General features: G+C 46.6%; 1 protein-coding gene across 1 annotated transcript in view; it reads right to left on the reverse strand.

The window, feature by feature from the left end:
- Nucleotides 1-498: 498 nt before the first annotated feature.
- The window catches only part of PDZD4 (PDZ domain containing 4), a 24,268-nt gene continuing 5,707 nt past the window's right edge, over nucleotides 499-19,059 (reverse strand). Inside the window, 8 exon segments of the mRNA XM_044443637.1 lie at nucleotides 499-723; nucleotides 725-1,900; nucleotides 2,920-3,030; nucleotides 6,534-6,635; nucleotides 6,733-6,795; nucleotides 9,962-10,060; nucleotides 11,764-11,854; nucleotides 12,319-12,590. Coding sequence (XP_044299572.1) covers nucleotides 559-723; nucleotides 725-1,900; nucleotides 2,920-3,030; nucleotides 6,534-6,635; nucleotides 6,733-6,795; nucleotides 9,962-10,060; nucleotides 11,764-11,854; nucleotides 12,319-12,590 — 2,079 coding nt within the window. The 3' untranslated portion in view covers nucleotides 499-558.

Here is a 19,059-nt window from a genome sequence, read left to right on the forward strand (position 1 = left end):
AGAAAGATGTCGCAACATCCCAACTCATTGGGGGCTAAGGAGGAGATCTTCATCGGTCTTGTTGACCAGCAGCAGGTAAGCCTCCTCACTTCCCCTGTGCTCTGCACACTATGTAGACCACAGCTGATTTCTTGTGCTTTGCAGCGTGACTGGCAAGAGCTAAGCTAGCAAAAGCTTTCCATAGGCGATGGGTGGCTGAGCTGCCCTGCACAATCACCTTCACTACAGACAGGCTGTATACATCAGGAAAATAGACCTGACCACACAGCAAACTCCTGATGGTTGCAGGGTTGGGAATGGCCCCTCTTGCCCCCTAGCTTTTAAGGCAGGAAGGGACACTGGGTTTACTTACTGTCCCACTCTAAATTTGGTTCAGAGAGGAGGGCCCTTCCGAGCCCCACAGAGCTCACATGGCAATATTAAAAAGTTTATCTGGTGTGTTCAAACAGCACTCCTCATAGCAACAGAGGTTGAGCAACAGCCGATGCAGTTTTCTTACTCCAGCACACCTGGAGGAAAAAAGCAAACAAGCTCCCTCTGTTGTTCCTTTCCATGCACTCAAACAGTGGTGACAGACAGCAGTGGATTGTAAACTCTGCGTCCATCTGCTGAGCGGGTGCCATGTGCCAACATCTCTTGGATGGTGATCCAGTTGTCCAGGATACGCCGACTTCGTTTCTTCATGGTTTTGCGGTGGCTCAGGGCCAAGATGTTGACTTCACCAGATACCCCCCCGAGCCTCACTGCCTTCCCGTTCCCTCAAGCACTCCAGCCGGCTCTGCATCATAAATTCGCGGCGCTTCCGTTGCTCACGGGCACGGATTAAGTGCTGCTTCCGCTCTTCCTTGCTCCAGTAGCGTCCCATCTTCATCTCGCTGACAGCATCATCATCTGTGGTCATGCCGCTGCGTTCTTCACGGATCTTCATGGCCCTGGCTTTGAGCAGCCGGTCCCTCACTGGTCTCTTAGCCACATAGCGTGTGCCATCACTGCGAACCTTCACTTTCCACTCCATACGGGGCTCTCCTTTGCCCCCAAGAGAGTCTTTGCATATGCTGGCTAGGCTCATAGGGCTGATAGGAGCAGGTGGCTCTTCCCGCTGCTGCTGCCGCCGACTCAGGTAGGGGCTGCCTTCCCCAGCTGCCTTGGGGCTGCGTCGTACCCGCTCCTCCCGTCGGAATTTGGGCTGTGGAGGTGAAGGAGGAGCGGTCCGGTTGAGGTTGGGTGGCTCAGCCAGGCGGCGCAAAGGACTCTCCAACAAGGGAGTGCTTCGGCAGCTCTCCCCAGTATTGTAGGCACTGGTGCTATCCTTATCAGAGCGTTCTGGCAGTTCAGTGATGTCAGATAACTCGTGTTTCTTGGGTTCCCCATCCAAGGTATACAGCCCTTCCTCCTCCAGCAACCAGGCTTTCATGCAGCGTTCACGCAGCTGTTGCATCTTCTGTGCTCGCAGGATGTTGCGGCACTTGAATTCCAGGTGGCGGAGCTCCTCTTCCAGTAGGGCCACCTCATTGCGGTTGACATCCAGTGCAGCACTCACAAGGCCAGGGTCATTGCCGTTCTCTAGGTGGCACTTCAGCTCCAGCAGCTCACGGTAGCGTTCATATTCTTCATCAGTAAGTCCCGGCATCATGTCAGTGCCTACAGCACTAGGTGGCTCCCCTGCCAGTAGAGAGTCCATGCTGTAGTGAAAGTCCCGGGGCTGCAGGCTGGGCCCAAATTTGCGCAGGCTCCCCGGGGTGTTGGCAGCGCTGGGTGCTTCATCTCCTAGGAGGTCATGTTCAGAGCTCTCCTCATTGCGGGTGCTTTCATCAGTGCGGCCAACACCACTGTCCAGCTCCTGGCTGTTGGTCAGGGGTGTAGCAGGATCCCCAGGGGGCTTTTCTTGTAGAGGTTCATTCTGGAGAGAGGAGGGAGAATGCACTAGTCAGTGAAAGAAGTACAAATACCCTCCTTTCCAGAAGGAAAACACAGTTCTAGCTGATAGTGCCCTGGAACTGTTGACTCTTGACCTTATCTACCAGCTGGAGAAGCAGTGGCCACCGAGTGACTGCACTCCCAGCTTCCTAGGATGAACATCACAGCAAGAGAAAGATCAACCTAGCCCCATACAGCAGCCATAGAGGGAGCAACCAAGGAGCTCACTTCACCTTTTCCTGCCAGAAGGAACACTTTATGTTGAGGCTTGTAAAGATGTACTTGGTTATCCAGGGACTTGAGGGGATTACCCATTCCACATGTTTTTATTTTACAGGGCCCTTCTTTGCTGTTTGTTTTTAGATCTTTTTAATTTGTTTCTTTTGATAAGTTTTTATAGTATCGTTTGTATGTACTGTTGTAAACTGTGCCCAGAGAGTTTCAGCTGTTGAGTGGTATAGAAATGAAATAATAAGGTTGTGGGGGGAAAAGCTTCTCATTAGTGGCAGCCAGGAGGTGTGATATGAAGAGGGGCTGGCCTGGATGGATAGAGTCCTGAAGTTGCATGTGTCCACTGGGTCAAAGGTCTTCATTCTTGCTTTAATGGCCCCAACTATCAGCCATAGGGGGCTTGTCTTGCACATAGGAAGATCCCTGCTGGATCAGACCAGGGTGCAATCTTGTCCAGGAGTGGGCAACCTGTGGCCTTCTATTCCCATTAGCCTAAGCCAGCATAGCCAATGGCGAGAGACTATGAGTGTTGTAGGCCAAACATCTGGAGAGCTTTAAGCTCTCCATGCCTGCTTCATAGATTCAATAATGCAGATCTCTGGATATTATGCCAGTGTATGGTCCTATCATAAATCACCCCATCATGCAGTGCAGCTTCCTCATGTAAGAATGTTTCTATATTGTGTGGCTCAGAATCCTGCAAATCCTGTTCCCACAAGCAAAAGCCCCAGACTGCTGCTGATTCCCACCTTCCCCTTCCAGACAACATACCTGCTGGGCTGGTGGAGAAAGGAGCCGTCGGGGTTTCGTTCCAGCTTCATGGTCAGAACCAAAGTCATCCAAGAAATCCTCTCGGTCACTGTCTTTCCAGCGCTTGGAAAGCTGGAAGAGCAAAGAGAGTCAAAGTGAACAGGACCAGGAAGTCTACTGCCTACCCCAGGGATGTAAAACTCCCAGCCCCGCTGCAGTCCCTAACCGGCCTTCTGGAATTACCACTAAGCCACTTCTGTTGCCACACTCCACTCCCATTCCCCAAACCTCAATTGTTTGTGTAACTTTCCCCCATTTTAAAAGGTTGAGATCCTTCTCCTAAGGCTGAGTAACTGGTGCTAGGGTGTTTAAGCTAAAATGGGCTGGTATTTTGGTTCTGCTCATTTTGTCCTACGCACCATTTGAATGTGGACCCCAAGAACTTTTCTGAAATTGAATTCAGCGCTGGGGCTGAATGATGTTCAATACTCCATGACTCCCCCCAGCCCAGGCTCCTTAATTCTTTCACCCAGGAAACCCCAGTCAACGCCAACACTGATCCTCTCTATTAGCCAAACACTGAGCAACCAGTTCATAAGAGGGAAATAGGCCCTACTCAGGTGCATTTTCATCTCTAGTATTCCTCTATGTCATTTCAAATGGTTATTTGTTCAATTCACACATACTAAACTTTATCCAAAACAAGGCAATTGTATTTTCTCTCTATGGAAGTAGAATGACTGGTTACTTTATAAAATGCATTCTCCCAGAGTTTTTGTTTACTGAAGCAACAGCATATTGTTGAAACCCACATTTAAATCTTTGGGACAATCACTGCTAAGACTTAACCTAACCTACCTCACATGGTTGTCATAAGGATAAAATGAAAGTGAGGAAAGGAAATCCAACCTAAGCCATTTGGAGGAAGGGCAGGACAACAATATAATAAATGTATCTTCTCAATTATATTTATAACCCATCCTTTTTTCTTTCAAGGAACTCAAGATGGTTTATATAATCTTCTTTCAAACTTATCCTCACAACAACCCTATTAGGTAGGTTAGGCTTAGAGTCAGGGACTAGCCCAAACTCACCCAGTGAGCTTCGTAGCTGAGAGGGGACTAGAACCTGGATCTTCCAGGTCCAGTCCAACACTAACCGCTACATTACACTGACTCTCAAATGCTATTGGTAGAGGCCCTTCTTAAAGAATATATGGCTATGGTGATTTTTTTTAAACAATGGCTTCTTTAACTTACTACAAATGCTAAATAGTAAGTACAGTTTACAAAGGGGAATGGTGGGGTAGGAAGTGGCGGTGGGGGGGGGGTGCTTATCCCTTGTTTACCTGCTTATTCATCTGGCTGTGAAGCCCAGGGTGAGGAAATGGTCTCAAAAGTGCAAGTGGGATGGAGAGTCTATGGCAGGGGTCTCAAACTCGCGTGCCACTTGCTGGGACGGGTGGGGCATGGGGGAGGGGCCCTGCGGCCTTTAAAGCACCGGTGGCGCCCGGGCCGGACGCGGGATGAGCGGCCCACCACCCCCACGGGGGTGGAATACTTGATGCGGCCCAGCCTCACCCAGACTCTACTTCCAGCGGCCCCCAGGTAAGTTGAGTTTGAGACCCCTGGTCTATGGGAAGGGGTAAGCACTGCCTTTTAGTCTATGCAAATACCCTACCTGCCCCAGTATTGGTCAGGAACCCCATCCCATGCTTGCCTTGCAATATGTAGCATCACTCTCAGTTTGATATTCTAAACTACCTGTTGTAATTAGGTATGGTGGAGAGGCTCAAAGAGGAATGGGTGTCTTTACTGACCATCCTCCTTGACAATGAGGAGAAGCGGGAGCAGCTGAAGTGTCCTTTACTCTGACCGACGCTGATTAATTCCTCCCTGTCTGTGTAATGCCAAGTGCATGAGAGCAGGCTCCCTTTCACTAGTGCCCCCTGCCATCATTGGAGGGGCTCGATGGGAATAGTCTTCTTGTACAGTATCCAGAGGAGGATGAGCCACTAGTCTCTCATATGCGAATACATCCCCATCCTGGTTGGCAACCTAAATACTGAGTTCTTGAAAGCAGCAGTGGCTTGCTTATTCTGGAAGCATCCACTTTTCACTTACCAAGGTGAAGCAGCGGTTCCCAGAATAGGTAAGGCAGGGCTGTGATTTTGTTTTGCTTTGTTTTAAGGTGTTGGGCTTTCTGGGGAGAACAAAGATGTTGGTAAGTGATGTCACCTCCAGCTCATAGGAACCCTACCCATAGGAATGAATGCCCTCCAGAACGTCCTATTCTTCACAGCCCTGTTCAGTTCTTCCCAAGGCTGTGGCTTCTTTTAAGGAATCAATTCCTCTCATACATACTCTTCCTCTTCTGCTTTTGACTTTCCCTAGCATGACTGAGTTCTCCATGAGTCTTGTCTTCTCCCGATCTGTCCATAATACAACAGCTGCAGTTTTATAACTTTTACTTTCAGGGAAAGTTCTGGTCTGATTTGATCTAGGACCTACTGGAATGAAGCTGTGTCTATGTAATTTGGAGTTGTCATAAGCAGATTTCCCCACTGCTCACTCTAATCCATTCTTCTTCCACTTCCTTGGCTCTGCTCTTCCTGCCTTTTGGGTTAACTTGGGGAAATGTCAACATTTTGGCATCAGTGTATTAGAAGTCTGCCAGAGTTTTCAGTTCATGTTACTTTCCCAGCACCCGCTTTCAGATTCCATCTAAGCTTATTGATCAAGTCAGGTTTCTTTTTTGTACTGATTTGATGGAAAGAGGATCTCTTTCTATGCTGATTTAAGTGAATCAAGAAAGGTATTGATTTAATCAGTGCAAAAAGAAATCCTGATATGATTGTGTAAGGAACTTTTTTTTGTGCTGTGATTTAAAATCGAAGTGCCTGTGAGCATCAGCTCACATCAGCATCAGCAGCCTGTAAGGGGGAAATAAAATGAAAACTGCATTAAACTGAACATATACAGAAATTTGAAGTCCAGAACAAAATTTTAAGATAGAGCAGTGGCTTAATGCACTGGTGCAGCTTTGGGAACAAGGTCAGATTATTCGTAATTACAAAACTGGGGAATGAAATTGAGATGGGAAGCAATTGATCAGCATCCATAAATCAGAGTAAGCAAGGCTCAGCAATTCATGCTCCTCTTCAGCATGAGGCAAAATGATCAGCAAAGAAGCCACTCTCTCTGGGACCTCTGACTGCAATATACCTGCTCCCTCCCATGCCATTCCATAGCAAGTAAAGAAGGACGCAAATGCACGTGTCCGTATCACATGTGAGGCATTCAACGGCTCCTTTCTTGGTATGTCTACACAGGTGAGATGAAATTTGAATCAAGGTTTTCAAAGACCTTCTCCAGCCTACTATCCCCTCTGCTCAATCTCTGATTCTCAGAAAGTATCCTTATTTTGACTTGATCCACTGGACCTCTATCTCCCTGCATGGCCTGGCAGCATCTCCCTGGGATCTTAGAAATCTTTCCCAGCCCTACTTGGAGATGCCAGGAACTGAAACTGCGACTTCCTGTATACAAAATGCTTCACCACTGAGCTGCAGCCCTGCCCCATTTGACTTCAGACACAGTGCCTCTCACCTCAGTCTCAGGCTAAAAGCCTCTCACCTCAGTCTCAGGCCGAGCCAGCAGCAGAGAAATGTTTGTCCGCTCCTCCTGGGTGAGAATTGCTACTGCTTCCTCCCGATTTTGCACCTCCATGCCATTAATCTAGGAGTGGAGGCGATGCATTGAAGGGAAAATTTCAGCTTTCTTATTAAAACTTACAATGTTCTCCCTCCCTCTCAACAGCTCCCATAGGATTCACCTGGATGATGCGGTCTCCTTCCCGGATGCGTCCATCCTTGGCAGCGATGCTGTTAGGGTTGACCTGGTGTAAGAAAAGTTGAGTGAGAACAACTCCAGTATCCTCCTCCTGAGTTTCCCTTGCTGCTAATCCTAGGGTCTCCCATGTGGTGCCTGTGTGCTCTAATAAGCCCACAAACACATATCAAGGCTGCTCTTGATTTTTAGTTTTTCCTTTCCTTTTCAAACAGGGAAGGTGGTTGCAAAGTGAATTTCTCTCCTCCATCTCCATAAATATTTGGGTTCAAAAGAGTGATTCTTATGTTTCTGAGTCCAGACTGCACAGCTGCTTAGCATTTAGGGCAAATTACTTTTCCTTTAGTCTCGTCAGTTTTACTTCTTGTAACCAGTTTTGCAACTAGCCATGCTTACTTTTTTATCAATAGGCAAACCATGACAAATATTTGTGAAGGTATCCATAACACTCTCACCCAAAAGGCCTGGAGACCCTGTCTAACTGTTAAAACTTACTAAACATGGAGGGCGGGGAAGAGAACCCAGGAACTCCTCTATTCTAACACTCCCTTCATAGATTCTAAGGAAGGTGGCCATGTATTGTACCTTACAGTCCTCTCTTTGAAGGGTGGAGTGGTCCAAGTCTGATTTAAAGATGAAGAACCATAAGAAGGGAGAAGCCTTGAAATTGCCTGTGTACATTCAGCACCTGGACAGCAGAATGAGCAGGTGCACAGCTCATACGCCCACTCAGCCTTCTCATCTCAATGGAGATGTAGTGATTTGTGTTCTCTTTGCCACTGACTTAGCAGCTACCCTAATTCTAACACACCGGGCCCAACATTGTTTCTCTACCTGGGTGCAGGATTTGCTCTTGCTCTGCATTCCTGCACCCTGAGACTTTGAAGAATTATTCATGGGCCTCCTGCATTACTTGCTGTCTCCTCTTTCCTATAAACAGCAAGGTATATTGGCTAGAGTGTTGGCTGAGGCTTGGGAAATTTGGTTCCAATCCCCACTCAGGTAAGAGGAAAAAGAGTGGGGAAAGAATAGAATTTGGTACTACTATAAGGAGTAATAGTATGAACTGGTCTTCAGGGCATGTGTTAATGCAAAGAGACCTGGACTGACATCTCCAAATCAGCCATGGAAGTTCACCAAGTGACTTTGGACCAATCAATCTCTCTCACTCCAGTCACATTTACAGGGTAGTTGTAAGGCTAAAATAGATAGGTGAGAGCCATCTATGCTGCTGAACTGTCTGCTTTGAATCAGAGTAGAATAAAATGCTGCATATAAATGGGGCTACAACTCCCATGCCTGCTATTAAAATAAGTTTGCAGTTGCACAAACAGGTGGTAGACACAATTAGTTTTATCAATTATTAAAAAGCCTCTTCCCAGAATACACTGAGAGTTTCATGGATCATTCTTGTTCACAAACCATCCTTCACTGATCTCTTCAGGTAGACAGAATCCTGCAGGTTTTCTAGTCTGCCTCTGCTTTTCTGTACTAATGATTATGCTTTTTACTATGTCCAACCTTTTGCCAATAGCTAGAAATTTCACAATGCCATGAGACCTGCTGTACTGACAGTGCTGCTGTGATATTTCAGCAGGAAGCATGCTCAAGTAAGCAGCACAGTTTATATTATGGAGGACACAGTCTTATCACCCCCACGGAAACTGCTCACAAGCTCCTGAACTTAGCGATTTACAAGCATATGGTGCAAGGTATGAGGCACAAGGGCAATTTCTCCTCTCATCACCACACCTCATGCCCTTTTCAGTCATCTAGATTTAGTGCCATGGAGGGTGAGGGAAGGAAGGTTGGGGAGCTGACTGAAAGTGGCATAGCTCTGCAACCCCAGCCTCCTTCAATCTGTGTCCCCCAGCATAGCTCTTTCAACCCCCCCCCCCCACCCCCAGCCCAGTTGCAACCTTGGGAAGAGGGCAGCTGGTGTGGTTCTTTCCATGCAGGCTGCAAAGAGGCAGACTGGAGGTTCAGCCTTCAGAGTTCCAGCTCCAAGACTGTAGGATCTTGGAGGTGGGACTGTGAAGAATCTTGTAGCCTCCCAGATGATATTGAGGGGTCACAGGATTGTACCCTCATGCTCCTATACTAACAATTTGAACCCCAAATCAAATGGCTGCTAACTTATATTCCAAAGCAAAGCTCCTGGAATCATGACTTTGGAGAAAACTAGAGGTGATATTCTGACAATGCAATCATTGCACAGGAAGCCAAAACAGCACCGGGACTGCAAGAGGTTGCATGGGGAGTCTAACCCTCTCTGTTTCTCTGCTGTGGCCTCAGACCCTCCCCCCCTATGAATATGAATAGTGGTACCTGCCATTAGGCAGAGCGTGGCCATTGTCTCAGGCTGTAGACACTAAGAGGCAGCTCTGGTAGTCCCCCAACAATTCTACTCTCTTAGGAAGACAAGGCCATGTGTCTCTCACAGCCTGTCCTACATGCCCTGTACTAGCCCACTTCCCTCATGTGCAAGGAGGATTTTGTCCTGCTGCATGCCTTGAAGTAATGTTCAAGCACCAGCCTGGTTGGAATGGAAGAGGATGCCATCTAGTCCTTTGCCGCAAGTAGTAAAACATCCTGGGCGGACCCTCCAGCTACAATATTTACCAGGAAGGAACTGTCCATGGCCTTCTGTAAATTTTACTCCACACAGATTAGGGTGGGTAATTCATGGCCTTCCAGATGTTTGCTGTACAGTTCCCAGCATCCCCAAACACTGGATTTGCTGGCTTGAGCGGATGGGAGAGGTGGAGGATGAAATCTCTGGAGAACCACAAATTGCCTAGCACTGCTCCAGATTTTTCTCCTTTGTTCTCCCTTCTCACCTCAAGAAAACACCTGAAGGCTTTCTACCTCCCCAACTTTACTGGCACTTAAGCAATCCCAGCCTACAGTGATATTCTACCCTTCTCAAATGTCTGGGGACATCCAACATGATCTTGAGAAAATCTTCATAATCTTCAGATATCATTGAGCTTGTTTCCCAAATTGGGGAGGGGCCTGAGGAACATGTGCAAACAGATCTCATACTGCTAATTCACCCTGCCACTGCCACCTGCCCCAAAAAGCAAATATGTCTTGCTGTACCAACAGTACCAAACCAGGAGCTCAGTTGCCCCATTTCCTAACATTTGAATCTTACATGCAGCTTTAACTTCAGCCTCCCGTCACACCCCACCAAGGGCTTCCCCCTCCCCCACCTCTCCAACGTAGATGCCTACATCGTCCTCGTCATCAGTTCGGTAACAAACCATCAGGCCCAGCTTGTCCCGGTGGCTGGATTTGTACAACTCCACCTCCTGTGGAACAGAGAAAGCAGGAAAGGTCACACACTGTAATAATCCATTACTTTCCCTCAGACACGGTGGCAGCAGAAGGGTTATTTGCACAGAGGTACTAGTGTGCCTTGTATAACCTTTTCCAGGTAGAAATGCATGCCTAAAACATCTCCTGCTTTGCCTTCTTTCCTCCATTTACAACTCCAGCCAAGGCAACTAGTTTTCAGATATTCTGTAGGTCTTAATGTGATTATTACTGAAACCCACACTCTGTTTTCCTGTCAAGTACTGCTTAAAGTAGAATCCCATGTAATCACCTTAGAATCCTTTCATACTTGCATGTTTGTCATTTGATGGTTGTACTGTCCACTGATGCCCCTGAATGTGTGAATGAAGTAACTGAATGTGTGAATGAAGAGCCATCAGACTTTGATTAGGTACAGGGGTTTGTTTTATTGGAACCCAGTAAGCCATCCAGTGATTGAGCTGAGTGGTTAAAGTTTGCATATCCATGTATGAACTACCTTCTCTTTTAAATTTCTAGACCTTGTTTGTGCATATTTTATGACAGATGCAACTTCTCCACTTATTTCCTGCCACACAGGACAGTACATTCCATGAAATCTCATGTGGATATTCCAGGACTGGCCTTATGACTTTTTCCTAAAGTAGCTGCCACTCTTCTTACTATGGTGGACAGAGGCATTCTGGAAAGAGTACCCCCATGAGAAAAATATTTACAAGTATGGAGAACACGTAGGATTTGCAACAAAATCTTCCTTACTAAAGATGTGCTCCCGTTCAAGAGTTCTAGCCAGCCATTCCCACTAAAGGGGGCATTCAGCTCTGCTTCTCCACCATGTTCCATTTTCCTTTTCCTGTCGTCACTTCATATTCTGTGTCTACTAAGCAAGCTCAGATATCATTGAGCTGTTTGTGTGGGACAGGGTGGATAGCTTTCCCCTTAGATTGTATTGTACTTCTGCAAACTCTGAGGTGTCAATACTTGCCTCTTTTTTCTCAATGGCCCCTTTGGAAGAAGTGTTTACTCCCCTTTCAAAAAAAAGTCCATACACCTGCTCTCTCCTGATTCCAAGATATTTCTCAGTGAGAACAACAGAGGATTGAACATAAAGGAAGGGGTTATTAAATGGAAGCAAATGTTCATATGGGCATAACCTAGGATAAATAACAAAGTATTTGTGGCACTATTTGTTTTTGATTTGGCTTTGCTTTTGTTTAAGTTGCAGTGTTGTAACAGACAAATATATCCATTCCTCTAATTTTTTCAGCATGACTGACTGGGATAGCATTCGATAAAGACAGAAAGCAATAAAGACAGAAATGCTGCTGAAAGGCATTTAGTAGGCCAGAGCACCTACTCTGGATTTTGGTCCAGGCATTCTCAGGAGGGGTTGCACACTGAAACTCGTGTTGTGTTCTTACTGATCTGCTTGGTTGTGAAACACAAAGTCTTGATCGGGAATGTCACTGGGTTGGCAGACTCTTTATCAGTTTTGCTGTCCTGGCCTTTGCAAGCCTCTGTATCCAGCCCTGATTTCAACACCTGATGTCCAGTATATCATAAAACACTGTTATTTAAAACTGAGCAATGTCACCCAGAATTTGTCACCCAGCATGGTTGCCCCGCTCTATTCCGTGGTAGGGCCTGGCCCTGCTCCCTCATTTCCTGGAGTCTGCTTCCAATTTAATTATGTTCTTACCTCATACTCCAGCTCTTCTGCCCGCTCGCCCTCTGGGGCACCACTTTCCATAAATTCCACAGGGTCATAATATTCATGTGCAATTGAGGGACTGTGAGCAAGAGAAGACATACAGCTGTTAGGTGAAGCATCGCTTTGCCGTGAGGACCCCCTTCCCCACCCCAGAAGATTCCCAGGGCTCTATCTTCACATGTAGCCATTCACCAAATGCAAACCAGATGTGAACCTGGAACTTAAGGAATAGAGATTGACCAGCAAAAAGCAAGAACAAGAGGATTTCATGTTAGCAGCCTGTATAATATTGGGAAGTCAGCAGCAATTTATGGGTATTTCTCAACCCTCATGCTGGAAAGTTGGTGAACCTAAAAGGACAAGATACTAGGAAAGCATTACAGGCAACTTCCACAACCCAATGCCCTCCAGATTTTTGGACTCCATCCTTGACTGTGCTGGTTAGAGCTGGTGGGAGTGTCAGGTAGTGGAAGGTTGAGATAGGGTGGGAGGACATGAAGACTGAAGGCGGTGGAAGTTTCTGTTCTTCAGGGGAACACTCACAGTTCCGGCAGCCCATAAGGCTCCAATGTTACAGCTGGGGGGCTTGGAGGCCGCACTCTGCCTAGCCCCAGTAGGTGTTCGAAGGTGATGTCCGTCTGAGTTCCACTATCTACCAGTGTTGCAGGGTCTCCTTGGGGGGCAGGCCCTTCGCTGCCCCCACCCCGGCTGCGGGGACTGCGCCTCAGAACCTGAATGACCAGAGGCTCCTTAGAGCACCGCAGGGCTTCGAGAGTCTGTTCCTGTGAGAGATGGGACAACTCCCGACCATTCACCTATGTGGAAAGGGGAGGAGAAAGAAGGTAGCCTGTCATTCCGAATTCCTGTGCTGCTTTCCCCCAGTTCACTGAGCACTACCAAAACCCACTTGGACCTTGTCATACCACCTGGGGTTGTTCACTCCATTCCATAGGAAAGTAGAACAGTTGGATCCATACTGAATTCTGCACCTTCCCCAGGTCTTGCTTCCCTGCTTTTTCTTCCAGCATTTGTTTTTGTTCAAAGCATCCACTGATTGATCAAAAAGTAATGCACCATGGCATGTGAATGTGTGCGTGTCTGTGGTGCCACTTGCTGTTAAGAATATAAGAAAAGCCATCTTCAATCAAACCAAGGGTGCAACTAGTCCAGCATTTTCTTCCCAAAGAGGCTAACCAGCCACTCACAGGAAATGCACAAACAGGACAAGAGTGCAAAGGTACCCTCCTGCCCATGTTCCCCAGCCACTGCAGTAGATAGGCATACTGCCTCTGATACCACAGGTAGCATATAGCTGTAAGGACTAGCAGCCATTGGTAGACTTCTCTATTAATTTGTCCTTTCCCCTTTTAAAGCTGTGCACATTGATGTCCAACACAATAAATTCCATTGTTCATGCACCACTGTGTGAAGAATCCCTGTCTCTATTCCTATTCTGCCTCAGACAGAAAAATGACTTGGGATGGCCTTGACTTCTTCACCTCAAGCTACCCCTCTTATATTCAAGGCTTGTAAGTTAAACTTCGCTTCTGTAAATGGTGGTTATGGGACTCCAGCAGTCCTGTTTTCCCAAGCTTGCACCCTTGTATCCATGCAATTTTGATGATCTTTGCACCCAGGCAAGTGGCCAGTCCAGGACAACAGGCAAACAGGCCTCTCTTCTCCCAGCTGGGACTGGAACCTTTGAACATGACAAATTAACACCTCTTCATTAAGGCAAAACAAGCAGGATGCAAAGAAGCTTACTGCAAACAGAGAGAGATTATAATAACAGTGTTTTAATTATTTTAATTATCAAGATAAAAGATGAATGCCTCATGGAATTTATAACCCCTTATTATCCTACAATGTGATTTCAATTTTCATACAGGGTATTTACAAAGGATCCTCAAAAAGGCAATTCCTACTGTTTTGGAGTCTCTTCCATAATTACCTTCCCTTACCCTTTTGTTCAAATTTTAGGTTGCACTAATATATGTTTTCCTGTCTGACTATACTTCATCAAAGGGCCTTTTAGCTGATAGCAATATCAAATGGACTAGCATCAGGAAATGATGTCTAAATTAATTCAATAATTTATTAATTCAGTATATAAATATGGTGAGCACATTGCATGGGATCTACCATTTAGGTAAAATATGCTCTTTTTGTCCACTGGGATTTTGTTTCTCAAGCAAATCATCAGCAAAAATATGGAGCAACCCCATATTAGAAGTTTCTACTTATTCTGGAATGAAAAAGGCTGGTAGGGTGCGCACAGCTGGTCACAAAGCATCCGTCACTCAGAAGGCAAACTGCTGTTTCCACATGCCATCATTATGGGGACCCTGTGAAAAAAGCCCTCAAATATGTCCCATCCTTCACAGCCCTGCTCAGCTCTTGTGAACTCAGGCCAACTAGTGATACTGGGAAAAGATAACTTACCCCAAAACTTAAATCCAATAGAGAAGTGGAGTTTGAATTTAAAAAGAAAAAACAGCTCAGTATTTTGAATGCACAATTTTCCACTCCAAAGCCCATTTCTTAGAAAGCAAACAAGTAATTTGGCCAAGAAATTGCTGAGTATAAGGTAGAATTGGGACTGAGGAACAAATGCCAAATCACTTATTTACTTCCTTGAAAAACAACAAACTATCCACTTCACAGAAGGCAAACTTGGAATGGACAGAGAAAGACACCGCACAAGGCAAAATACAGCCACAGCGCCCCTCAAATAGGCAAACAAAACCACAGGCAAAGGACCTGCACAGCCATGCACACTTCATACAAAACCCAGGCCAAACACCCCCAGAGCATGTCAAAACGACAACCCAGCAAAACTAGCTAGCACACATGGCAAAACCTACACTGAGCACAGACAAAGCAACTCCTCATGCTCCATCCACCTCCTTTAGCCTCTCCGCCTAGCCACCCAGTAAACTCCCTGCACCCCTCCCCAGCTTTTTGGGTTGTAGAAGCCCATGCTTTTCTTCTTCTAAAGAATGCTTCTGGGACCAACACAGGACCCACAAGCATTCTTGGAGATAAAGATGATGCTTTGCAGTTTGCCCACCATCCAGTCAAAATACATGCATTCATGTAAAAAATATAAAACGTATGTATATAAAATAATGTATATATTACATGTATAATGTATTATACATGTAATATAAAAACCAGGAGAGGCCCGGCCAAGGTGTCCAAGGGCATATTGGTGCCCACAGCTACTCTGCTGAAGCCCCCAGTTGTAAAGAGCCCTTCTCTGTGGCTCCAGTAGGTTGAGCCCAATGCTTCCCCTTCACTTGTGGACTGAGACCTGATTCACTTGACACTGCAGTCCACTGTGGATTACTTCACCCACAGGGGCTGTTGTGTTGTGCTGGGTGCCTATGGCCACCATTTCTGTATGGCTATGCCTAATCCTCAAGCAACCCTTGCTGCCTGGATTCACACAATAAGACAAACCACAGCAAACCCAGCGTCGTAAGTAAATACAGCCACAGTGGACTGTCATACTGTGTGAACCAGGTAGGAAACTGCTAGCTCATGGGCTTCCCTTCCCCATTTGCTCCATCAGTTTAAGGGACCCCCCAAAACTGATGAGGGAGCTACAGCAGGGGGGATGGGGGACCCCCATAGTTCCTGTGGAGGTCTGCAAGCAACATGGGGACTGCAACTGACAGGGCTAATGACTGAGGGATGGTGCAGACTGGGAGGATCGCGGAGGTGAAAAAAAAGGCTGGAAAGCTGCTCCACCAGATTTGACTCAGGCCTAGCTGCAGTGAAGCACAGCACAGCACGCTAGCTAGGCAAAGAAGGCCTGCCCAAGTGTTCAGCCCTGGTCTTCAGAATTACCGTATTCAGCTTTTGAAAACATGGAGCTTCCTTTTAGCTATCATGGCCAATAGCTACTGATTTATCTTCTGATAAACAGTTAAGAAGACAAAAACCCTGCACACTGAAAACTAGCTCAAGCAGAAGTATGGTGGACAAGAAACTCTCTCTCACCTGAGGAAAAATATTCCGGCAGCATCATATTAATGACTATTTTTAATGTAAGGGAGATTAAAAAGGACAGTTACCCCATCCCATTCTGAAATGATACAGACTGTTCCAGGGTAGGAAACCTTTACATACATTTGGAAATTTAAGAAATCTGGGCACAACCATAATATGGCTACTATGGGTAGGCATGGCTAACCCCACAAAGCAATTAACTTGCCCAGAAACATTCGTAGGAAATTGGTAGGCAGCAGCTAGAGAGTTTTGCTTTGCTTTGAAATGATCCCAGACATGAGTAAGAGAATATTTTAAAATATTTAAATAAAAATTGGAAGCAGAAGGTTGTCTTGCTAAGCACCAGGGAAGTTATCTGGGGGTACATTGGTGCCCGTGAGCATCATGCCACCTGCTTCTGCCCCACACTGTCACCTCAGGAGTTGACCAGTTCATTAAACTGCATGTGCAGACCAGGCCTGAGCCAGTGGCCTTCACTGCAACTTGTGGCAACACATCCCAAAAGTTAATTATTATACTGTGTGAAGAGATGAAGCTTTGCATCTGTCCTGCATCTCCTGTCATTGGGTAATCCCCAGATTATGAAAGAGAGGGAAAAATATCTCTCTACTTTCCCTAGAATGTACATTATTTCCTACACCTCTATCATGTCTTCCCTTAGAAAGCTTTCCCCTAAACTGAGAAAGCCCCAACTGTTGTTTCGATCAGTCAATCATTCTGCTTGGTTTGCATTTCTCTGCTGCCTTGAGTTATTGGTTGGCTGTGACCTGGAAAGTTAAATGCAGCTCACGGCAGTCCATCAGTGGTTCAGTAAGCATACTGGTTTTGCTGCTTGGGAGTTCAAAAGTGGGCCTGTGGGAGAAGACTGAAACACCTGGAAGACCACAATACATGGCTAGTGACTCAGAAGCATAGCAAAGTGGCCTGGTGCCTCACGGGACGATAGGAGGCCAACTTATTGCAAGCCATACACTTGGTTCACCTAAGTCAGTGCTGACTATATTAAGTGGCAGCGTTGGCTCCCCAGGGTTTCAGATTGGAGTCTTTCCCAGCACTTCCCAGAGAGGCTGCAAATTGAACATGGGACCTTCTATATGCTAAGCAAATGCTGCACCACAGAATTCTGGCCCATACCCAACTTGGACAGGTCAGCTCTGTCATGTTAGAAAATTCATCCACTCTCTTCATGTCTCCATCAGTGGTTTTCAAACAGTGTCCCAAGGATGCCTGGATTAATTAAAAGCTTATTCAGTGTGCCAGGATCTGTCTTCCCCAAGAGGGAGGGACCCTCTAGAACAGGAAGAGCCTTGTTTGCACAAGGACTGTTAGCCAGAGTTCTCTGCTGTCCCCATATCAAAGTTTAGCCTCTGCAGTGGGAAATCACACTCTCTGAGTGGTGTTTTTTGGGGGCTGGAAGGTCTGCTGTGGGGAAGAGAGGGCAGCAAATTCCAATTCTGTTAGTGCAGTTGGTGAAGCCTAAATCTGGATCCAATCCCAGAAATAGTTGACAAGATTCATGGAAAGACAGTTTGCTTCCTATCAACCTTTCCCTTTAGCACTCCCTCTAAAGGACAGGGTCCGCAGCTTGGGAGTGCTCCTCGACCTGGAGCTGTCCTTGGAAGCCCAAGTGATGGCGGTGGCGAGGAGCGCTTTCCTTCAGCTTCAGCTAATCCATCAGCTGCGTCCCTACCTGGAGGAAGATTGCCTAGCAACAGTGACACATGCACTGGTTACTTCCCGGTTGGATTTCTGTAATGTGCTTTACGTGGGGCTGCCCTTGAAGACAGTCCGGATACTTCGGATGGTGCAAAATAGAGCTGCCAGGATGCTGTTGGGGACTGCGCATTATTCTCATACAACCCCAGTCCTCTATCAGCTCCATTGGCTTCCCATCGAAGTCTGGGCTCAATTCAAGGTGCTGGTTATTACCTATAAAGCCCTAAACGGCTTGGGACCAGGATACCTAAAGGAACACCTTTTTCCCTATTTGCCCTCCCGCCCACTGAGATCGGCAACAGAAGCCCTCCTCCAGGAACCCTCTGTGAAAGATGTTAAGAGACAGAGTACCCGGAGGAGGGCCTTCTCTGCGGTGGCGCCCCAACTATGGAATGCGCTCCCCAGAGAGGTCTGCCTGGCGCTGTCACAATATGTTTTTCGTTGCCAGGTTAAGACCTTTTTATTTAATCAATATTTTAATATGTATTAATAGTAATTGGATTTTAATGTTTGTATTTTATTAATTACAGCCAATGTGGAATAGTCAATTTATCTATTTTATTCTGATTTATGTTGTAAGCCATCCAGAGACACAAGGAATGGACGGCATACAAAATTTATAAATAAATTAAAAAAATGTGGCTGCAAGGAGAGTTGCGTGTACTCTAAGGCAAACTCCTGATTCTGATGGGAAGCAGCAGGAATTCCCAACAGAGGAGTCTAGTGCACTGCACAAATTGAGTGTACAATCCAGGTAAGGTTCCAAACTGTTTTGCCAGAGCTTCCTGACCATTAGCTCCCTGCAAACTTGTTTGGCTCCATCAGCATGTTTAAAAAAAATCCAGGGACTGTGGTGAGCTCAGGGGACATTGTTGCTTGATAACGGATCATGTAAAAGAAGCCATTACAGCACTAGAGGTAGAATGAGATAAGGGGCTTGATTACACATTCAGGAATTGCATTAGAGGTTGTCACAGACACGCTATTACTCTTTGAGGCAAGGATCTCCATTGACAGAGACACAAAGAATGCCAGGGCGCTCTCTGGACTTAGGTCCCTGCTGTCCTGGATCATTCATAGTTAAATGATTATCTGGACCCATTTCAGTCCGGCTTCAGACTCGGGTACGGCACTGAATCTGCCTTGGTCGCCCTGTATGATGACCTGTGCAGGGAAAGAGACAGGGGGAGTGCATCCCTGTTAGTTCTCCTGGACCTCTCAGTGGCTTTCGATACCATCAACCATGGTATCCTTCTGAATAGGCTAGCGGGATTGGGAGTTGGAGGCACCGCATGGCGGTGGTTCCGCTCCTATCTCAACGGCCGATTTCAGAAGGTGGTGCTGGGGGACTATGGCTCTGCGCCATGGCAGTTATGCCATGGAGTTCCACGGGGTCCATTTTGTCCCCTTTGCTATTTAACATCTACATGAAACCGCTGGGAGAGGTCATCAGGAGGTGTGGGCTGCGGAATCATCAGTACGCTGATGATACCCAGCTCTACCTCTCATTTTCCACCAATCCAGGTGAGGCAGTGGCTGTGCTGAACCGGTGCC

The sequence above is a fragment of the Varanus komodoensis genome, unplaced genomic scaffold (genome assembly GCF_004798865.1).
Source record: "Varanus komodoensis strain SLA01 unplaced genomic scaffold, ASM479886v1 scaffold42, whole genome shotgun sequence".
Taxonomy (NCBI): Eukaryota; Metazoa; Chordata; class Lepidosauria; order Squamata; family Varanidae; genus Varanus; species Varanus komodoensis.